Source organism: Solea senegalensis, linkage group LG3 (assembly GCF_019176455.1).
Source record: "Solea senegalensis isolate Sse05_10M linkage group LG3, IFAPA_SoseM_1, whole genome shotgun sequence".
NCBI classification, from domain to species: domain Eukaryota; kingdom Metazoa; phylum Chordata; class Actinopteri; order Pleuronectiformes; family Soleidae; genus Solea; species Solea senegalensis.
Genome location: NC_058023.1, coordinates 12560046 through 12574267, shown reverse-complemented (window position 1 = coordinate 12574267; position 14222 = coordinate 12560046). Strand labels below are relative to the sequence as shown.

At 40.4% G+C, this 14222-nt stretch overlaps 2 protein-coding genes across 4 annotated transcripts; one reads left to right on the top strand and one right to left on the bottom strand.

The window, feature by feature from the left end:
• The first annotated feature begins 727 nt into the window (after window positions 1-727).
• sst5 (somatostatin 5) lies at window positions 728-1428 on the top strand. Its single transcript, XM_044022223.1, has 2 exons — window positions 728-972; window positions 1071-1428. The coding sequence occupies exons 1-2, from the start codon at window positions 850-852 to the stop codon at window positions 1260-1262; spliced, it is 315 nt and encodes a 104-aa protein (XP_043878158.1). The 5' UTR covers window positions 728-849; the 3' UTR covers window positions 1263-1428.
• Window positions 1429-3085: 1657 nt separating this feature from the next.
• trip6 (thyroid hormone receptor interactor 6) lies at window positions 3086-13163 on the bottom strand. 3 transcript variants are annotated; one of them, XM_044022220.1, is made up of 11 exons: window positions 13082-13163; window positions 12537-12579; window positions 9180-9396; window positions 6732-6835; window positions 6532-6645; window positions 5849-6436; window positions 4869-4965; window positions 4599-4768; window positions 4338-4516; window positions 4113-4233; window positions 3086-3355 (listed from the first exon to the last, which is right to left on the bottom strand). In XM_044022220.1, the coding sequence occupies exons 3-11, from the start codon at window positions 9385-9387 to the stop codon at window positions 3224-3226; spliced, it is 1713 nt and encodes a 570-aa protein (XP_043878155.1). In that variant the 5' UTR covers window positions 9388-9396; window positions 12537-12579; window positions 13082-13163; the 3' UTR covers window positions 3086-3223. The 3 variants fall into 3 exon arrangements, with proteins under 3 accessions (XP_043878155.1, XP_043878157.1, XP_043878156.1); XM_044022222.1 differs by having other exon boundaries at window positions 4869-4962; XM_044022221.1 differs by lacking the exon at window positions 13082-13163 and adding an exon at window positions 12695-13065.
• Window positions 13164-14222: the final 1059 nt, after the last annotated feature.

The following is a 14222-nucleotide window of genomic DNA, read 5'->3' as shown; positions in this document are numbered from 1 at the left end:
AAAAGGTCAATATCTATTTAAAGGAGGAGGACGTGAAAGTGATATTAGTGAAGAGGAACAGCCTCCTGAGCGGGAGAAACACCATGTTTCCATTATTTAATAAAACATCGAGAGTTGTGGAGGAAGTGAAAAACAGGTAAAGCAGATCAGATCCTGTCAATAGTGTATACATTTTTACCCCGTTGTCAAAAATCTCAGGCACCTACCTTTTTTTTAAATTGGGTTTTAGAAAGTTAAAACATGAAATTTGAATTAATTACACTTTGTTGAAGTTTTTTGTGTGCAGTTTGATATTTTGATGTCAATTTTTCTCATTTATTGTTTTCACTGGCTCATAGTGACAGCACGGTGGAGGGCTGGGCTGGTTAACACTGTCCAGGGTGCCTCATTAACATTTGAGTCACATTGTGTCACAAATAACACAACAGAGAACGCAGGAAGTCGTGCTGTGCAAGACGACAACTAAGATAATCACGGCTGACAGAAGTAGGGGATAAAGGTTCACTTTTACTATCACTTCACCCTCAAAGTTGCACTGAAGACAGGAGGTTGGGTTGGATACGTAGGCTGTTTATTCCAGTGATGACCTTTTCGTGTCCAATCACAGCTAAATTAATCACCGTCCTCCAAAAACCTCTACATCCCCTCCACAGCACTTCTTCTCCTCCACCAATCACATCCTTCTTAGACTTGAGAAAGAGGATTTGAAGGATGAAGAGACCTATTTATCAGCTCCACACTTTGCCACTCCATCATTGACAACATTCAGCTCTTGCACCACCTTCCCTCTGACTGGGCAGGATCAGGGAATATTACAGAGCAAGGTTCTGCTTTTGTCTGGAGTTGGAGATGCTTCATTCTCAGGCGCAGGTACTTGTGGCAGCTTTGTTTTCCTCTGTGCTGCTGGTGCAGGTCAGCAGTGCTCCACACAGGGACATGAAGACAGAAATGGCAAACTACGCAGATGTAAAGGTAAATCACTGATATAAGCTTAGGTGAAGGGAATGATTCTCTTTAAGGATGAGAACTTTTTATTTATCATTCTTTCACTTTTTCACATCCTCCTTTAGGATCTCACCCACTTGCTGCTGAAATTTTTGCCTGAGTTGATGTCAGGAAGAGCAGAACAGATGTTTCCTGAGCTGGAGGAGGATGAGATGGGAGTCAGGGAGAAAGTGATGCGGCGACACCTTCCCCTCTCTCAAAGGGAGCGCAAAGCAGGCTGCCGCAACTTCTTCTGGAAGACGTTCACCTCCTGTTAATACAAGACAAGAGCTGGCAAAGCGAGAGTCATCTTTTAGACGAGGCTGATTGAATCCAAGCGTGGTGACAGCTGTTGTGTCTACTGCTCTAAAACTAATAGGGATGTGTTTTTGAAGATTGGCAGGGATGTACACTATGTTAATAAATAATGTCGGATTTAATAGAGAAAGGCTTCTTCATTTTCTTTCCTGAAAAAGAATTTCAAAGATTTTATATTGGACTTTTAGAGTTTTGACACAAACAAGCACAACTCTGTTAATATCTTTTCGGGGATTAAGTTTGGAATTTATCTCTTATATTTAAACAATTAAGCACATGATGCCGTTTATGAAAAGAGACAAAGACAGCAGTGGTTAACTTTCTGACATTTTAATATTAATAATCAATATGTTGCTACAAATTGCATTAGGAGAAAACTCACCATTGGGTTCACACAAGGATGTAACTTTTCAACTAGGAAGTCCTGTTAAATCAGCACAGCATGGCCTTCTCCTCCTTCTTCTCAGTGTGAATTCATCAGCAAACTGAAGTCTGGTGCAGTACCGAAGGTTTTTGATTTACAAGCTCCAGTTCACAGCATTTTTAAGACAGAGCACACAACCAGGATTTTACACAAGTGAGATGGCACGATGCAGGATTTTCAAAATGCAGTATTTACATGTGGAGATAAATTATGAAGAGATGACATACCGTTGTAGCAAGATCATGTTCTGTCACAACAATTCACAGAAAAAGGATCGATCGTTATGAAAGTGAATGACATTCTTGAGATTCAAATCGTTAGGCCTTTAAGTTACGCATGTACAAAACGGGGACGGAGAAAAGCAATTCGACAATTATCATCACAAATACTGGAGCTCTGAAGTCTCACAATGTGAAAACTTGGCTCACACGAGTGCAGTGATGAACAAAAATGAACTTCAAATGTCAAAACTTGTAACCAAAAGTTAATAGTATCCTTCTTTGGAGGCATTATTACTTTGAAGACCACCTTCATTTTGTCATATGTAAAATAAAAATATCAAAACCTACTTTTGAAGCAAAATAATCTATGCAAAGTTGTTTTATACTGACTACGATTTCAGTTTCATATCTTCCCCACAGTAACTTCACACCCCGTTTTCCTGACGACAGAAGAGAGTGTTTGACTTCATTCACCATCATCTTCAATGTAACAGTCAAGTATAAATGAATCAACATCTAGTAAACAAAACCAAAGTGAGACTGTGTAACTTCGACATTCAAAAAAACATGTTACAAACAAGTTTATCATCTAAACATGGTTTGATTGTTGAGAAATGTTCAAGCATGTTGTGCTAGCTTTCAGTTAAAGTCATAGAGAATAAAGAAAACCCTGTTTTGTTTTGGGATGTAACACATTCCTTTTGTCTACATTTCTGTTATGTACAGTCACAGTTGTTTTGTGGATTTTAAATATTTGTTTTGAGGCAGGTTTGCACTTTGAAGTGTTTTAAAAAAAAGTTAAGAGTTTAACTCAACTTATAGCCTTGATATCCGTCCGTACTTAAACTATCCATCAGTGATAATCTGAGTGATCATCATGTGCAAACTATCAGGTGAGTAGTACCGGTTTGAATAAATGATATTAGGTGGAGCCCAAGCTGCCTGCAGGTCAGGCCTCAGTTACACTAACACTGAACTGAATGGGAGAAGCAGGGAGATTGTGTACCATCCAAATAAAAACAGTAAAATGTGATGTGACATCTGATAGAAAAGGGAATCAGCGAGTCTCTCTAACTCCGACAGTAACAGTAAAACAGAAAATGTTTCACTGTAAATAAAATTACAACAGGAGACCAGCAGAGGGAGCTAAAGAAGTGTTTGTTGACTCAGAGCAACCACAGCAAAAAAAAAAAAGAAAAAGTAATGTACTTAATGGAACAAAGCCAGGGGTGTGTTCCGTCTGTGTGAGAAGTGTGAGTGGATGAAGGAGAGTTTGTTAGCAGTCGGTGGAGATTTTGGCCGACAGGTCCTGGATGCGCCGAGCACTGCAGCTCTTACACAAGATGTGGCCGTCCAGCGGGTAACAGCCCCGACCCTCGCCTTCAGACGACAGCAGGAGGCCACATTCCTGATGAACACAGACACTCCAGTCACTTCATCTGAACACTCTCACATTGACTCCTACTGTAAATATTTGTGTTTCGGTAGCTAATAAATCCAGCAAAGAGTGCATTTGGAACAGTAAAGCTTCTTCGCTGTAGAGAATATGGTAATATATGGTGATTTAATCCCACATTTTCCAAGCAGCTTCACAACTTTGCAGAAATTATTAAATGTCCTTCATGTGCTTAAAATGAGTAACAGAGTGTGTTGTTGACTGTGACAGACTGTGTGTTGTAATTGTGATTTGAATGTGGTCTGAATATTTCAGAAACCATCTTTCTGGTGATTAATATTCACAAGGTATGACCAAGACCATCCCAGATTAAGTTTTACTCCAGAAAGAATGTTAAAAAAAACTAGATAACAGTACTTTTAAACTCCGTAATGAACAGAAAACACTGTGTTAAACAGAGACTAATTTTACTATTGCTGTGAGAGGCTAAAATCGAATGTCCTACCCACTGTCCATGTTTACTTTTTGCCAAAACTTCTAAAACCTTTCTTTGGTGCTTCTTGGTGTTTTCAGCCAAACCTCTTTGGCAGTGGTTTAAATTTAAAAGTTTTATATTTGAAAGTTACAAACTTCAGCTGCAAGTGGAAGGTGAGTGTAAAACTGCAACTATAACTCATGTATTTCTCACAACTTTCAATTTCCTTAAATTAAATCAACAGGTCCTAATGTTTAGAGGTAGTTCGTGTTCTTGCATTTGACTTAAACTCACCTCACAGACGTAACAGTTGACATGGAAACTGCGGTCTAACGCCACTATCCTGACAGTCTCTTCCTGGCCCAGTTCAGGCATGATGGGCTCGCCACACACCGAGCAGCGTGGCGCGTACTTTCTGTCAGGGACAACAAAAGCCAAACTGTTCAGTGATATTTTTGTGTTTGGTTTATTTCTAGAAAAAAATAATATGTTAAGATGTTAAGCATGGTTTGTTTGTACCTATGAAAATCATCTATGCAGTGTATCTGAGAAGTGGCGTCCACGGTGAAGGGCACGCCGTCCAAACAGCAGTTACAAACCACACATGTGAAACAGCGAGGATGGTAAGCCTTTCCCATGGCCCTCAGGATTCTGTCCAGGATTGGCTTGGAGCACTTTGAACAGCGCTCTAATGTGCTCTAAACACAAATGTGTGAAAAAACACTGTGTGAATCAAAGCAAAACTGACAGAGAAAGAAAACTGAAAGTTTCTTCACGTACAATGTAACAGCTCTCGCAGTAACTCCTCTTGTCCAGAGCATAGAATGGTTGCCCCCGGAGACGGGCGTGGCAGGTGATGCATGTGAAACACTCAACGTGAAACACCTGCTCCATAGCGATACAGCCGCTGCCATCTCCAACCACATTGTCACCACAGCGGGCACAGCGGCCTTGGGACAGTTGACACAGTAAATACAAGTCAAAATGTTGCATGTTTTTTTTCCTCTCTAAATTTTAAAAAGTACTCAATGTAAAAAGGTGGGGCTGTACCAAAATAGTCCTCCGCAGGGGGGTGATTCATGTCATACACCAACTTCTTGGTGAGTCGCTCCAACTCCTCCTCCGGTCTGCTTGTTGCAATCCCCTGCTGGAAAAGAGATGATGCCAGATGAACTGATGAAGGTCTAACCCTAAAACGTTCTAAATACATTTATCATTGCAATTCAGAAAGTGTGGGATTGTTTTGTTTTTTTGCTGTTTGAATCCTATCTGACATCCTGTCAGACACCAGTCTCTCTAGTATTTAATAAATTTTTTGTTTATAAGTACGTATCTAGAAAAACAACATTAACAATCATGCACCTGATGACAAATCATAAAAGCAGCTTTTAACAGAATTATTAAAATCATTATAAAACATATTATGAATTTCTGACTACTGTAATTATTATCTGGTATGACAGCTTGTTTCTGGACAATAACACTTTGAATACCAATAACACAAAACAGAAAGAAACACCAACATTATATAGTGTGGCATTGGTATTAGGGTTAAGCAGTTCATAAAAATGTTTTTACTGTTTTGGTGGTGGATGCTCCATCCCATTTTAATTATCTTACACATTGAATATTGAACTGAAAACGCAAACTACAATATTACAATACTACAATAAACTACAACAATTTTCCAAAAATCAACAAGCCCTGATTAGTACCAAAATGTATGTGCTTTCAAAAGTAATGCATTTAAAACAAGGCTTACTCCTTATGATACTATTTTGTTTACACTTTTACTCAATATGTGCAATAAATTCCATAAGTACAAAGAATATCCACTTAATTTATGAATTAATAATTTTTTTCTTTATATATCTATATAACAAAGACATTATTTAAACAATACATTTGGTTTGTGGACCAACAAATAATCACTTAATTGAGAAAGTAAGATTATCAGTTGTAAAAATAATTGTTAGTTGCTGCCCTAGTCATTTTAAATCTCACTTGGAGATGCAGACGTGTGCCCCTACCTTGCTGGACTGATAAGCAGAACTCTGTACGGCTCCTGCCACAGGCTGATTATTTTCCATTCCTCTCTTATTCACCGGAACATGGCTGACTCTTCCCGCAGACCCTGAGCTGCTGCTTTTGTAGCCCGCCTCGGGGTGCAGATCCTGACCTTGTGAAGCAGGGTGTTGGGGGTACCAGCCCTGAGGACTTGCCTGAGTCTGGGGTTGGGGGCGTGACACGTGTTGGCGAGGAGGAGGCGGCGTGTAGGCCTGTTCAGCCTGCCTCCCCGTCTGCGAGTAGGTGACGGGCTGTGCCGTCTTGACCTGGACGCTGAACCTGGGACCAGTAGGAGTTGAGGCAGTGGTGTAGGAGGCTGGAACGGGCTGAGGATAGGGTTTGGGGGTTGAGGAGTAGTAATCCTGCTGGTGGGAGTTGGAGTACTGAGATGTCTGGTGCTCGCTGGGGTACGGCGGCACAGGGTGGTATTGGCTCTGGGAGTGAGGAGGGTAACCCATGGAGGGCCGACCCTGAGGAGGAGCTGCACTCTGGTGTGCAGGATTGTAATGATCACCTGAGAGGTACTTGTTGTAAGGCACGTTGTCGTACAGCTGCAGGGAGAAGGAGTAATCAGAGAATTTTATCATTACAGTGATGACTCTTTCCCCCCCACAGTAATTGTGTGATTTCCAGAGTTCTGTCCTACTTGTGTGCTGGAGTCCTGCGGGTGGCTGTCGAGATCAGCGAGCATACTGGTGAGGGAGTCGATGTCTGCATCAATTTTAGAGTGATAGCTCACTGGCTTTTCGGGCCCTCGGTGCTAACATCAGAAGAAGCATTGGAGAAATATTAGGACATAGAAAATGCACTTCTACTCTATACCTCCAAATTGAAGAATGTGCCAACCATTCGCTCGTAGCTGTCCATGTGAGGGCTCCAGTGCCGATCTTCCTTAGGACCATGGGGAGGCGAGTAATAGTGATCACTTGATGGATGATGAGTGGGTCCACCTGTTGATTTAAGAGCAAACATTACAAATATGAGTTACAGTACCATCTTAGACAGTGACTCCATGATTCCTGATTCCTAAACAGGAAACAACAGAGGAAAGACATGATGAGAATGAGACTTTTAAATTCATCCCAAACTCATGTCACGTCTTGGGTTAGGGTCACTGAAATTGTTCCTGCGGTCTATAAAGGCCATGAAGAGCTTTGTGTTATACATGCGTCCAGTGCATGGTAGATATTTTGATAGGTGGGAAAAGCATAGGTGTATGTAATCAAATCAAAGACGGCCGTTTAGTTCAGAGTGCATGCTCGCTCACTCTCACACACAGTGCGTTGCCATGCACAGTGACTATGGCAATCATCTACTCTACTGGTCCCAGGATACAAGCACTAGTGAAGAATTAATTTATTGAATGGAGTGTGTTGAACTCTGCTCCGCTAGGAGGCAACACATCCCTTTCCTATTTCTTAGTATTAGACAGTTTCTGGTTTAACATGCAGCTAGTTGTTACAATGTCAAGTGCCATTCACTTCTTCAAGCTAATAGAGCATAAAACCAGTCTCCTCATCTGTCCAACATATGAATTTCACCATGTTTTTGCCACTGCTGCCTTATTCTTCTGTGAACAGGCTTCTTCTATTATCTCTGGGTTGTGGAACTCTGGTCAGAAATAGAGCTGCAACTAACGATTATTTTCATAATCAATTAATCTGTCGATTACTCGTTTGGTGTTACCTTAAAAAATGTGGATCGGTGTTCGTCAAACCTGGAAATTATGTCTTTTTGTGTCCACAAACCAAAATGATTCACTTTTGATGATTTCTTTGTTATCCAGAGCAAAGAAATTGAGAAAATATTCACATTTAAGAAGCTTAAACAACGGGGGTGGAGTGGCTCAGTGGTTAAGACCCTACCTTGTGTACCAAAGACATCATGGTCGCAAGTTCGATTCCACCCCTGGCTAATTGTACTTGATTCCATTGTAAGTCGCTTTGGATAAAAGCGTCTGCTAAATGACATGTAATGTAATCAGAAATCTTGTTTTAATCATGAAAAAAGCTTCAAACTGATTTTTCGATTATCAAAACAGTTGTCGATTAATTTAGCAATCGATTAATAATCGATTCATTGATTAATCGTTTCAGCTCTAGTCAGAACTGAAGGTATACATACAGAAGCAGCTTGACTCCTAATCGTATTATCTGGGTTAGTCTGACTTTGAGAAATACATTAACAACACCTTAACATGCATTTTAAGAGTTTGGTTTTGGTCCGACTAACACAACACCTTTTTTTTCCAAATGTCATAATGTGAGTGAACTAAAGCTAAAGCTAGAGCTATCATTAATGCGATCAGTGAAGCCTGTGATTTTCTGGCAAAAACATGTCAAAATGACAGCTGTGCAAAATGTTGTGATGGTGGTGTAAATGAATAAAGGTGCTCATGTGTACAAACTGATAGTGGCTGTCTGAATTGAACCAGCTGAGTATCTTTGAAAGTTACAGTGTTTTAGTATCAAATTTGCTCTCCGAGTCAAAATCTGTCCACAGCAGCTCAGCAACATGATGAGAACAGAAAAAGGTAACTTAAGACTAAAAAAGGAATGCATAATCTGTATCTTAACTTGGGAAGCACTTTTAACACACAAGATATTGTTCTCAATCACTTGATTTTGAATTTGCTTAATGTAGTATAATAAGGAGACATTTACTACTGATAATATACTAATGTCTCTTCAACTTTTAATAGGATCATATAAATGAGGTTTTGGACATAAAAGGGGTGCAACGTCTACATTTACAGAACACATTTATTTCAATTTTCCCATGGAATTATAATAATACGATCTGTCCAAGGTGTACCTTGCCTTTCGGCCTATGTCAGCTGAGATTGGTACAGAACCTCCTGTGAACCTCATGTTGAGGAAGAAGCAGTAGAAGATGGATGGATAATAATAATAACGTCTGCTTAATGGATGACTGTGTTCAAATTGGTTCCTACTTTAGTGTAGCTAAGAGAATCATCAGTGGGTACTAGTTACTGCCAAGAGGAAAGAGGTTTTACAGTGCGGTTCTGATGATCTCTTCCATCAATGAGGGTAAATGTAACCACATGATGAGGAAGTACATGCGCATGAAGTACATGTTCGTTTGTGCAGCTTTTATAACACAGATCCAGACCAAAAGATGAGCAGGTTATTCTCTATAGATATTGTGATTTGGGGAAGTCTGTGTCAAACGTCAAAGAACGTTGAGCATTTTAACTTTATTAGCAGTGTTGTACTTCATTTTTCTTGTACATTGGTTCATGATTCCAGTATGCGTCTTGTGGCACTGTCTCACCTGTGGGTCCAGTAGCCATGTACCTGTTGGCCACTTCCCCTCCCCCTCCTCCATTCTGGTCATAAGCACCATATTTCGGGCGAAAGTCTGACACGCCTTTCTTGTTAGGGGCTCGGTAGATTGCTGACCCGGTAGAGTGGGACATCTGGGGCACTGCTCGCTCTGGGCTGTCCAGAGTCCTCGGTGGAAGCCAGGTGGGACCGGACATGACAGACTCCTGAGGTCGGAAAGAGGAAGGAAAACACTTCTGTCCTGTTGTTCTGATAGTAACATTTATTACGTGAAACATTGCATGCATTTAAAGGGCATATTGTCTCACAAATCTCAACTTTTCCAATCATTTGTACAAATAGTGCTGTAGCTGTTGTGTGTATTTATGTCATAGGTAACCAATGGAAACTACAGGATGCTTCAGAATTTGTTTCCTATGGCAACAGGGACACAGATTGGACAATAGGTTTCTAGTTGTGGAGCAGGAAGAGAGCAGCCACTATGAACGACAAGGGGATTTCCAACAGACCTACACACTGTCCCCTAAAAAAATAAGTGCATTTGTGTACTTGGAGACACAATTAGTCCAGCACAGACTAACACTAACACACACCACGGACTGACACAAATACACAAACAGGTGCTAAAGTGTGGCTATCCTTTGCCTGTTATCCTCCACAATGGTTATTGTGTCCGGGTGTTTACACACCAGTATCAATGATTTCCAAATAGAGCGGAGACAAAAACAGGGCAGGAAATGTTGTGCAATGATATGTGTTTGTGTACACGTGAACACCTGGCTCATAACAATATATTACGTATTCTCAGTGGGATAAATAACAACCGTGGAGCACACAGCTGACACTGGAGATATAAGTACTGAGTTGTGTTTGAGGGACCTCAGGTGACCAGTGTTGCTTCTGGAAACATCTAATTTCACGCAGGTGGTCAATTTTCAGCACCGAGAGAATAAATCTAATGCTTATAGATGGATCCTTTTACATTATATATGTTAGAACACACATACACTGGTCTCAGGCTGACTTTAAGAGATGCATTTGTGCAGAAACAAATCCCAAGCCACAGTGAATCTGTAGTGTCAGTCTAGAAACAAATAACCCCCTCTGAATTATTGTATGTGGGTTGCGGGGCTGTGTTTTTAAGAGGATTACAATGATGGATGAGAGGATAATGCAGGCAGCCACACAACAATGCTCTAACACAGGATTTAAGCTTTTTGCTTTGTTGTTGATTATTATTATTGTCATTTCTATTCATTGGGTTGTTGGGAGTTACCACTGAACGATGCCCTGCCAGCATGGACACATTGACATTACACAATGGCCTTGTGGAGAAAAACTACCACCTCCATTATAATCGACCTGATTTAAACCAAACCCTAGTCCACATGAGCAGAAACACTCAAATCTAAGGATGAGTGGTCCAGGAAATTAATCTCAGCAAATTTAATCACACTTGTTTTATCGTGCAGACCAAGTTTGAGGTTTTTAGTGTCACTAAAAACCAGCATCATTTGTCATTTTGTTAGCTCACTATAGTTCTTTTTATTTGGGTAAAGTAAGACATCTTTGAAATTTTATTACTCATGTAATCACAGATGATGATGCTATTTACAGACAGTGTTACAAGCTGTATGGTCAAGCAAATATCCTTGCACACTGGTTTAGTAAGTGTTCTAATGCTGTGAAGATATTTCTGTTTAAACTGTATTGTACACCGCCATTTGCTGCAAACTGGGCGAAAAAATACAAGAAATCTAGCATGCAGGTAGAGTATAATGTTGTTCTGATAATTCTACTTAACAGGCCTACGTGGTGTAGTGGCATTGAAGTGTTTGTGTCTGCATGAGTCAATACTCTTCTTTTTCTGATTCAGCAAATGAAGGCTAACATTCCGCATTTCACTGCACTGGAAAAATAGCAGAAGCAGTGGAAGGAGAGGTGGTTAGTGTGGACTGAAGAGGAAACCACAACGTTCCTCAACTATGTGCAGAAAGCATCAGTAATGAAACTCTTCCATTATGCACTTTTTGATCTTGCTTGGCACTCGTCATGTTCTTATCCTTCTTCTATGGTGACCTGCTTTGCGCCACATACTTATTTTTCCACAGTGAACTAACTATTAATATTTGCTTAACAGCAAACACAGAGTGTAGTTATTTGACTGTCTGTAATTGACAAAATTCCATCAAACGGGTTTTAAAAAGATAACTTCCGGTGTTTATTAATTTCAAAATAAAGGCTCTTTACTTCAAGCACTTCATGACAACACACACCTCCACTATAATCAACCAGATTTAAACCAATCTTAGTCCAGATGACTCTCGCCTTTGCAGCAGGAAGACCCCGATTCGCAACCCAGTTGAAACAAGGACCTTTGCATGTTCTCCCTGTGTGTGCGTGGGTTTTCTCCAGGTTCTCTGGTTTCCTCACACAGGCCAAAAACATGTAATATGGGGATCAATTGGACACTCTAAATTGACCATAGATGTGAGTGTGTTTGGCACAGCAGCCCCTGCAAACCTTATGTGGAGGACAAAGCAGTAGAAGATGATGGGTGGATGGCTGACTCCAGATGAGCACAAACACACAAATCTAAGGATTACTGGGGCCAGGAAAGAGACCATATGTGAGTTTTTTTTAGTGTGACTAAAAAGCAGCATTTGTCATTTTATTAGCTCACTATAGTTCTTTTTAGTTGGGTAATGATCTCGATGCCTGTAACAAAGTGAAACTTCTTTTGAATTTTATTATTCATGCAATCTTTTGATGATGACATGCTGCAAGCTGTATGCTCAAGCAAATATCCATGCAGACTGGTTTAGTAAGACCTCCAATGCTGTGAAGATATTTCATAGTGTATTGTACACTTCCATATGCTGCAAACTTTGCGGAAAAAAGTACAAGAAATCTAGCAAGCAAGTTGAGTATAATGATGCTCTGATAATTACACTTAAGAGACCTACATGGTGTAGTAGCATTGAACAGTTTGTGCATGAGTCCATACTCTTTCAGCTTTATCAATAATTATGTATTATTACGTGCAGTACAGCTACAGTGAGTGGATTAAACCCACTAGCAAACGCAAAATATGTTGTCTAATCAATCACCCATATGAATAGTCACATTCCCATGCTAGCCGTTTTTGTACTTTTATTTTGAAAGCGACTTGGAATAGCTAGCTGTATTGTTTTTAGCTTGGTGGATACATATGAAGTGGCTAAAATATATGAAATGACCAGAAGAAATCGTGACATACAGACAATTACAATTGGAATTACAATATCATGTAAAAAAAACAAACATCATCGTTAATAAATATTAGCAAACCGTTAGCATCTCTTACCTTTTACAGTAGCTTTGCAGCGGTTTATTCACCTCGGTCTCATCTGCAAATCAAGAACAAAATAAAAACAAATGAAATGCGACACAGACGATACTTCTTTAGACACATTATTGAATGATGTCTAGTTTTTAACGTTAGTTGAGCGTAGCTATACTGACGTCTCCAACGAATGAACAGCGAGAGTAAAGACAATCCAGCAAATCTGCTCTTTATGCGTCACGTAACGAGTATGAAAAGCACGCCGTTTACGCGACTAAGAAAACCACGATGGAGTTTAATTCGCAGTCATTAACGTTAATAACGGGCTTGTTGACTTGTTTGTTCGCCTGTTGTGAACTCGAGCAGAGCTCGTGCCTCGTCGCCTCCGGGGCTAACTTCACACGGCACCGAAGAACGGGAGGAAACGCTGAAATGACCGACGACAACCGACCGCCTGTTGTGACCCAGACAAACACAGTCTGCACACTCTCCGTTTAAATGTGTCTAGAGGCCAGTGAAAGTTGTCCCGAAATAACTTTCCTTTAGCCTGAACGCCATGAACCTACTTTGTCACGGATCCCGAGGCCTTCAGCTTCAGCAGCAGCAGCTCCTCACTGCATTCCCTGTGTGTGACGTAGCTGCTACTCCGTGTGTGTGTGTGTTTGTGTGTACTTGTATTTGGAGCCTCTTTAGGACCTGTTCTGACATAAACGCTGTATTGGACCAGAACAAAACTTGGTCCTAATGTAACAGAACCTAATTTCTAAGTTTAAGGTTTAGGGCTGAGATTTTAGTTGTGGTTAGGTTTGGGAGAGAGAGCGAGCGAGAGGGAGGGTGTACTTTATTTATTTATTCTTTGTGAGGTCCAAAACCGTACAAATGTATCTTTGCAAGGTCATTTTGACATTGTGGGGACATTTTTTCTGGTCCCTACAGCTTTAAAGTTTCCAGGGTTAAGACCTGGTTTTAATGTTAGTGTTAGGCACTTAGTTGTGATTGTTAAGGTTAGGGTAAGTTGGCTAGGGAATACATTATGTCTATGATGTGTCCTCATTAAAATATATAAAAACACGTTTATTTGTGTGTGTGAAGAAAGAGGCAGCTGGTCTGTCAGTTGTGAAAATAGAAATTCAAAACTCAGCAACACTGTAAATACAAAATATCCTTTTACATTTCAAAAAGGCACAAAAAAATCTCTCATCCTTATTTTATATTCTTTGACGAACTTTAAAGTGAATTTCGCAGCCATAGCCAATCAGAAACAGTAACAAATAAAAGGTGAAGGGAGCAGGGTGATTTTGTTAAAAAAAAAAAACGTAAAATATGTCAAGTTTGTGGCTGCATTAAAAGTTGTTTATTCAGCAGCAATTGTAAATGAAAGTCAAGTGCTTTATTGTTTTGTGGTTCATGAGATTCGGGTCAACTGTCCTCCCATTATCTCCACCCAGTTTCTTCTTCTTCTCCATCTTCTTCTTCCTCCCACTCTACTCAGCACCGTGTTAAAGGTCCACTGTTACTGCAGAGGAAGTGTTTCATAACTGTCTATTATGTTTTCATTGCGGGTTTATTTGTGCCAATAAGTGGACAAACAACCTGGGATATCCCTGCTTCCTCCTCCTGCCCCTCCTTCCAGTAGCTCTGTGCGGTTTGCCCATATATGTCCAGACTGGTGCGTTGCACTCGCAGGAAGAGGCAGTTTAAGCAGAT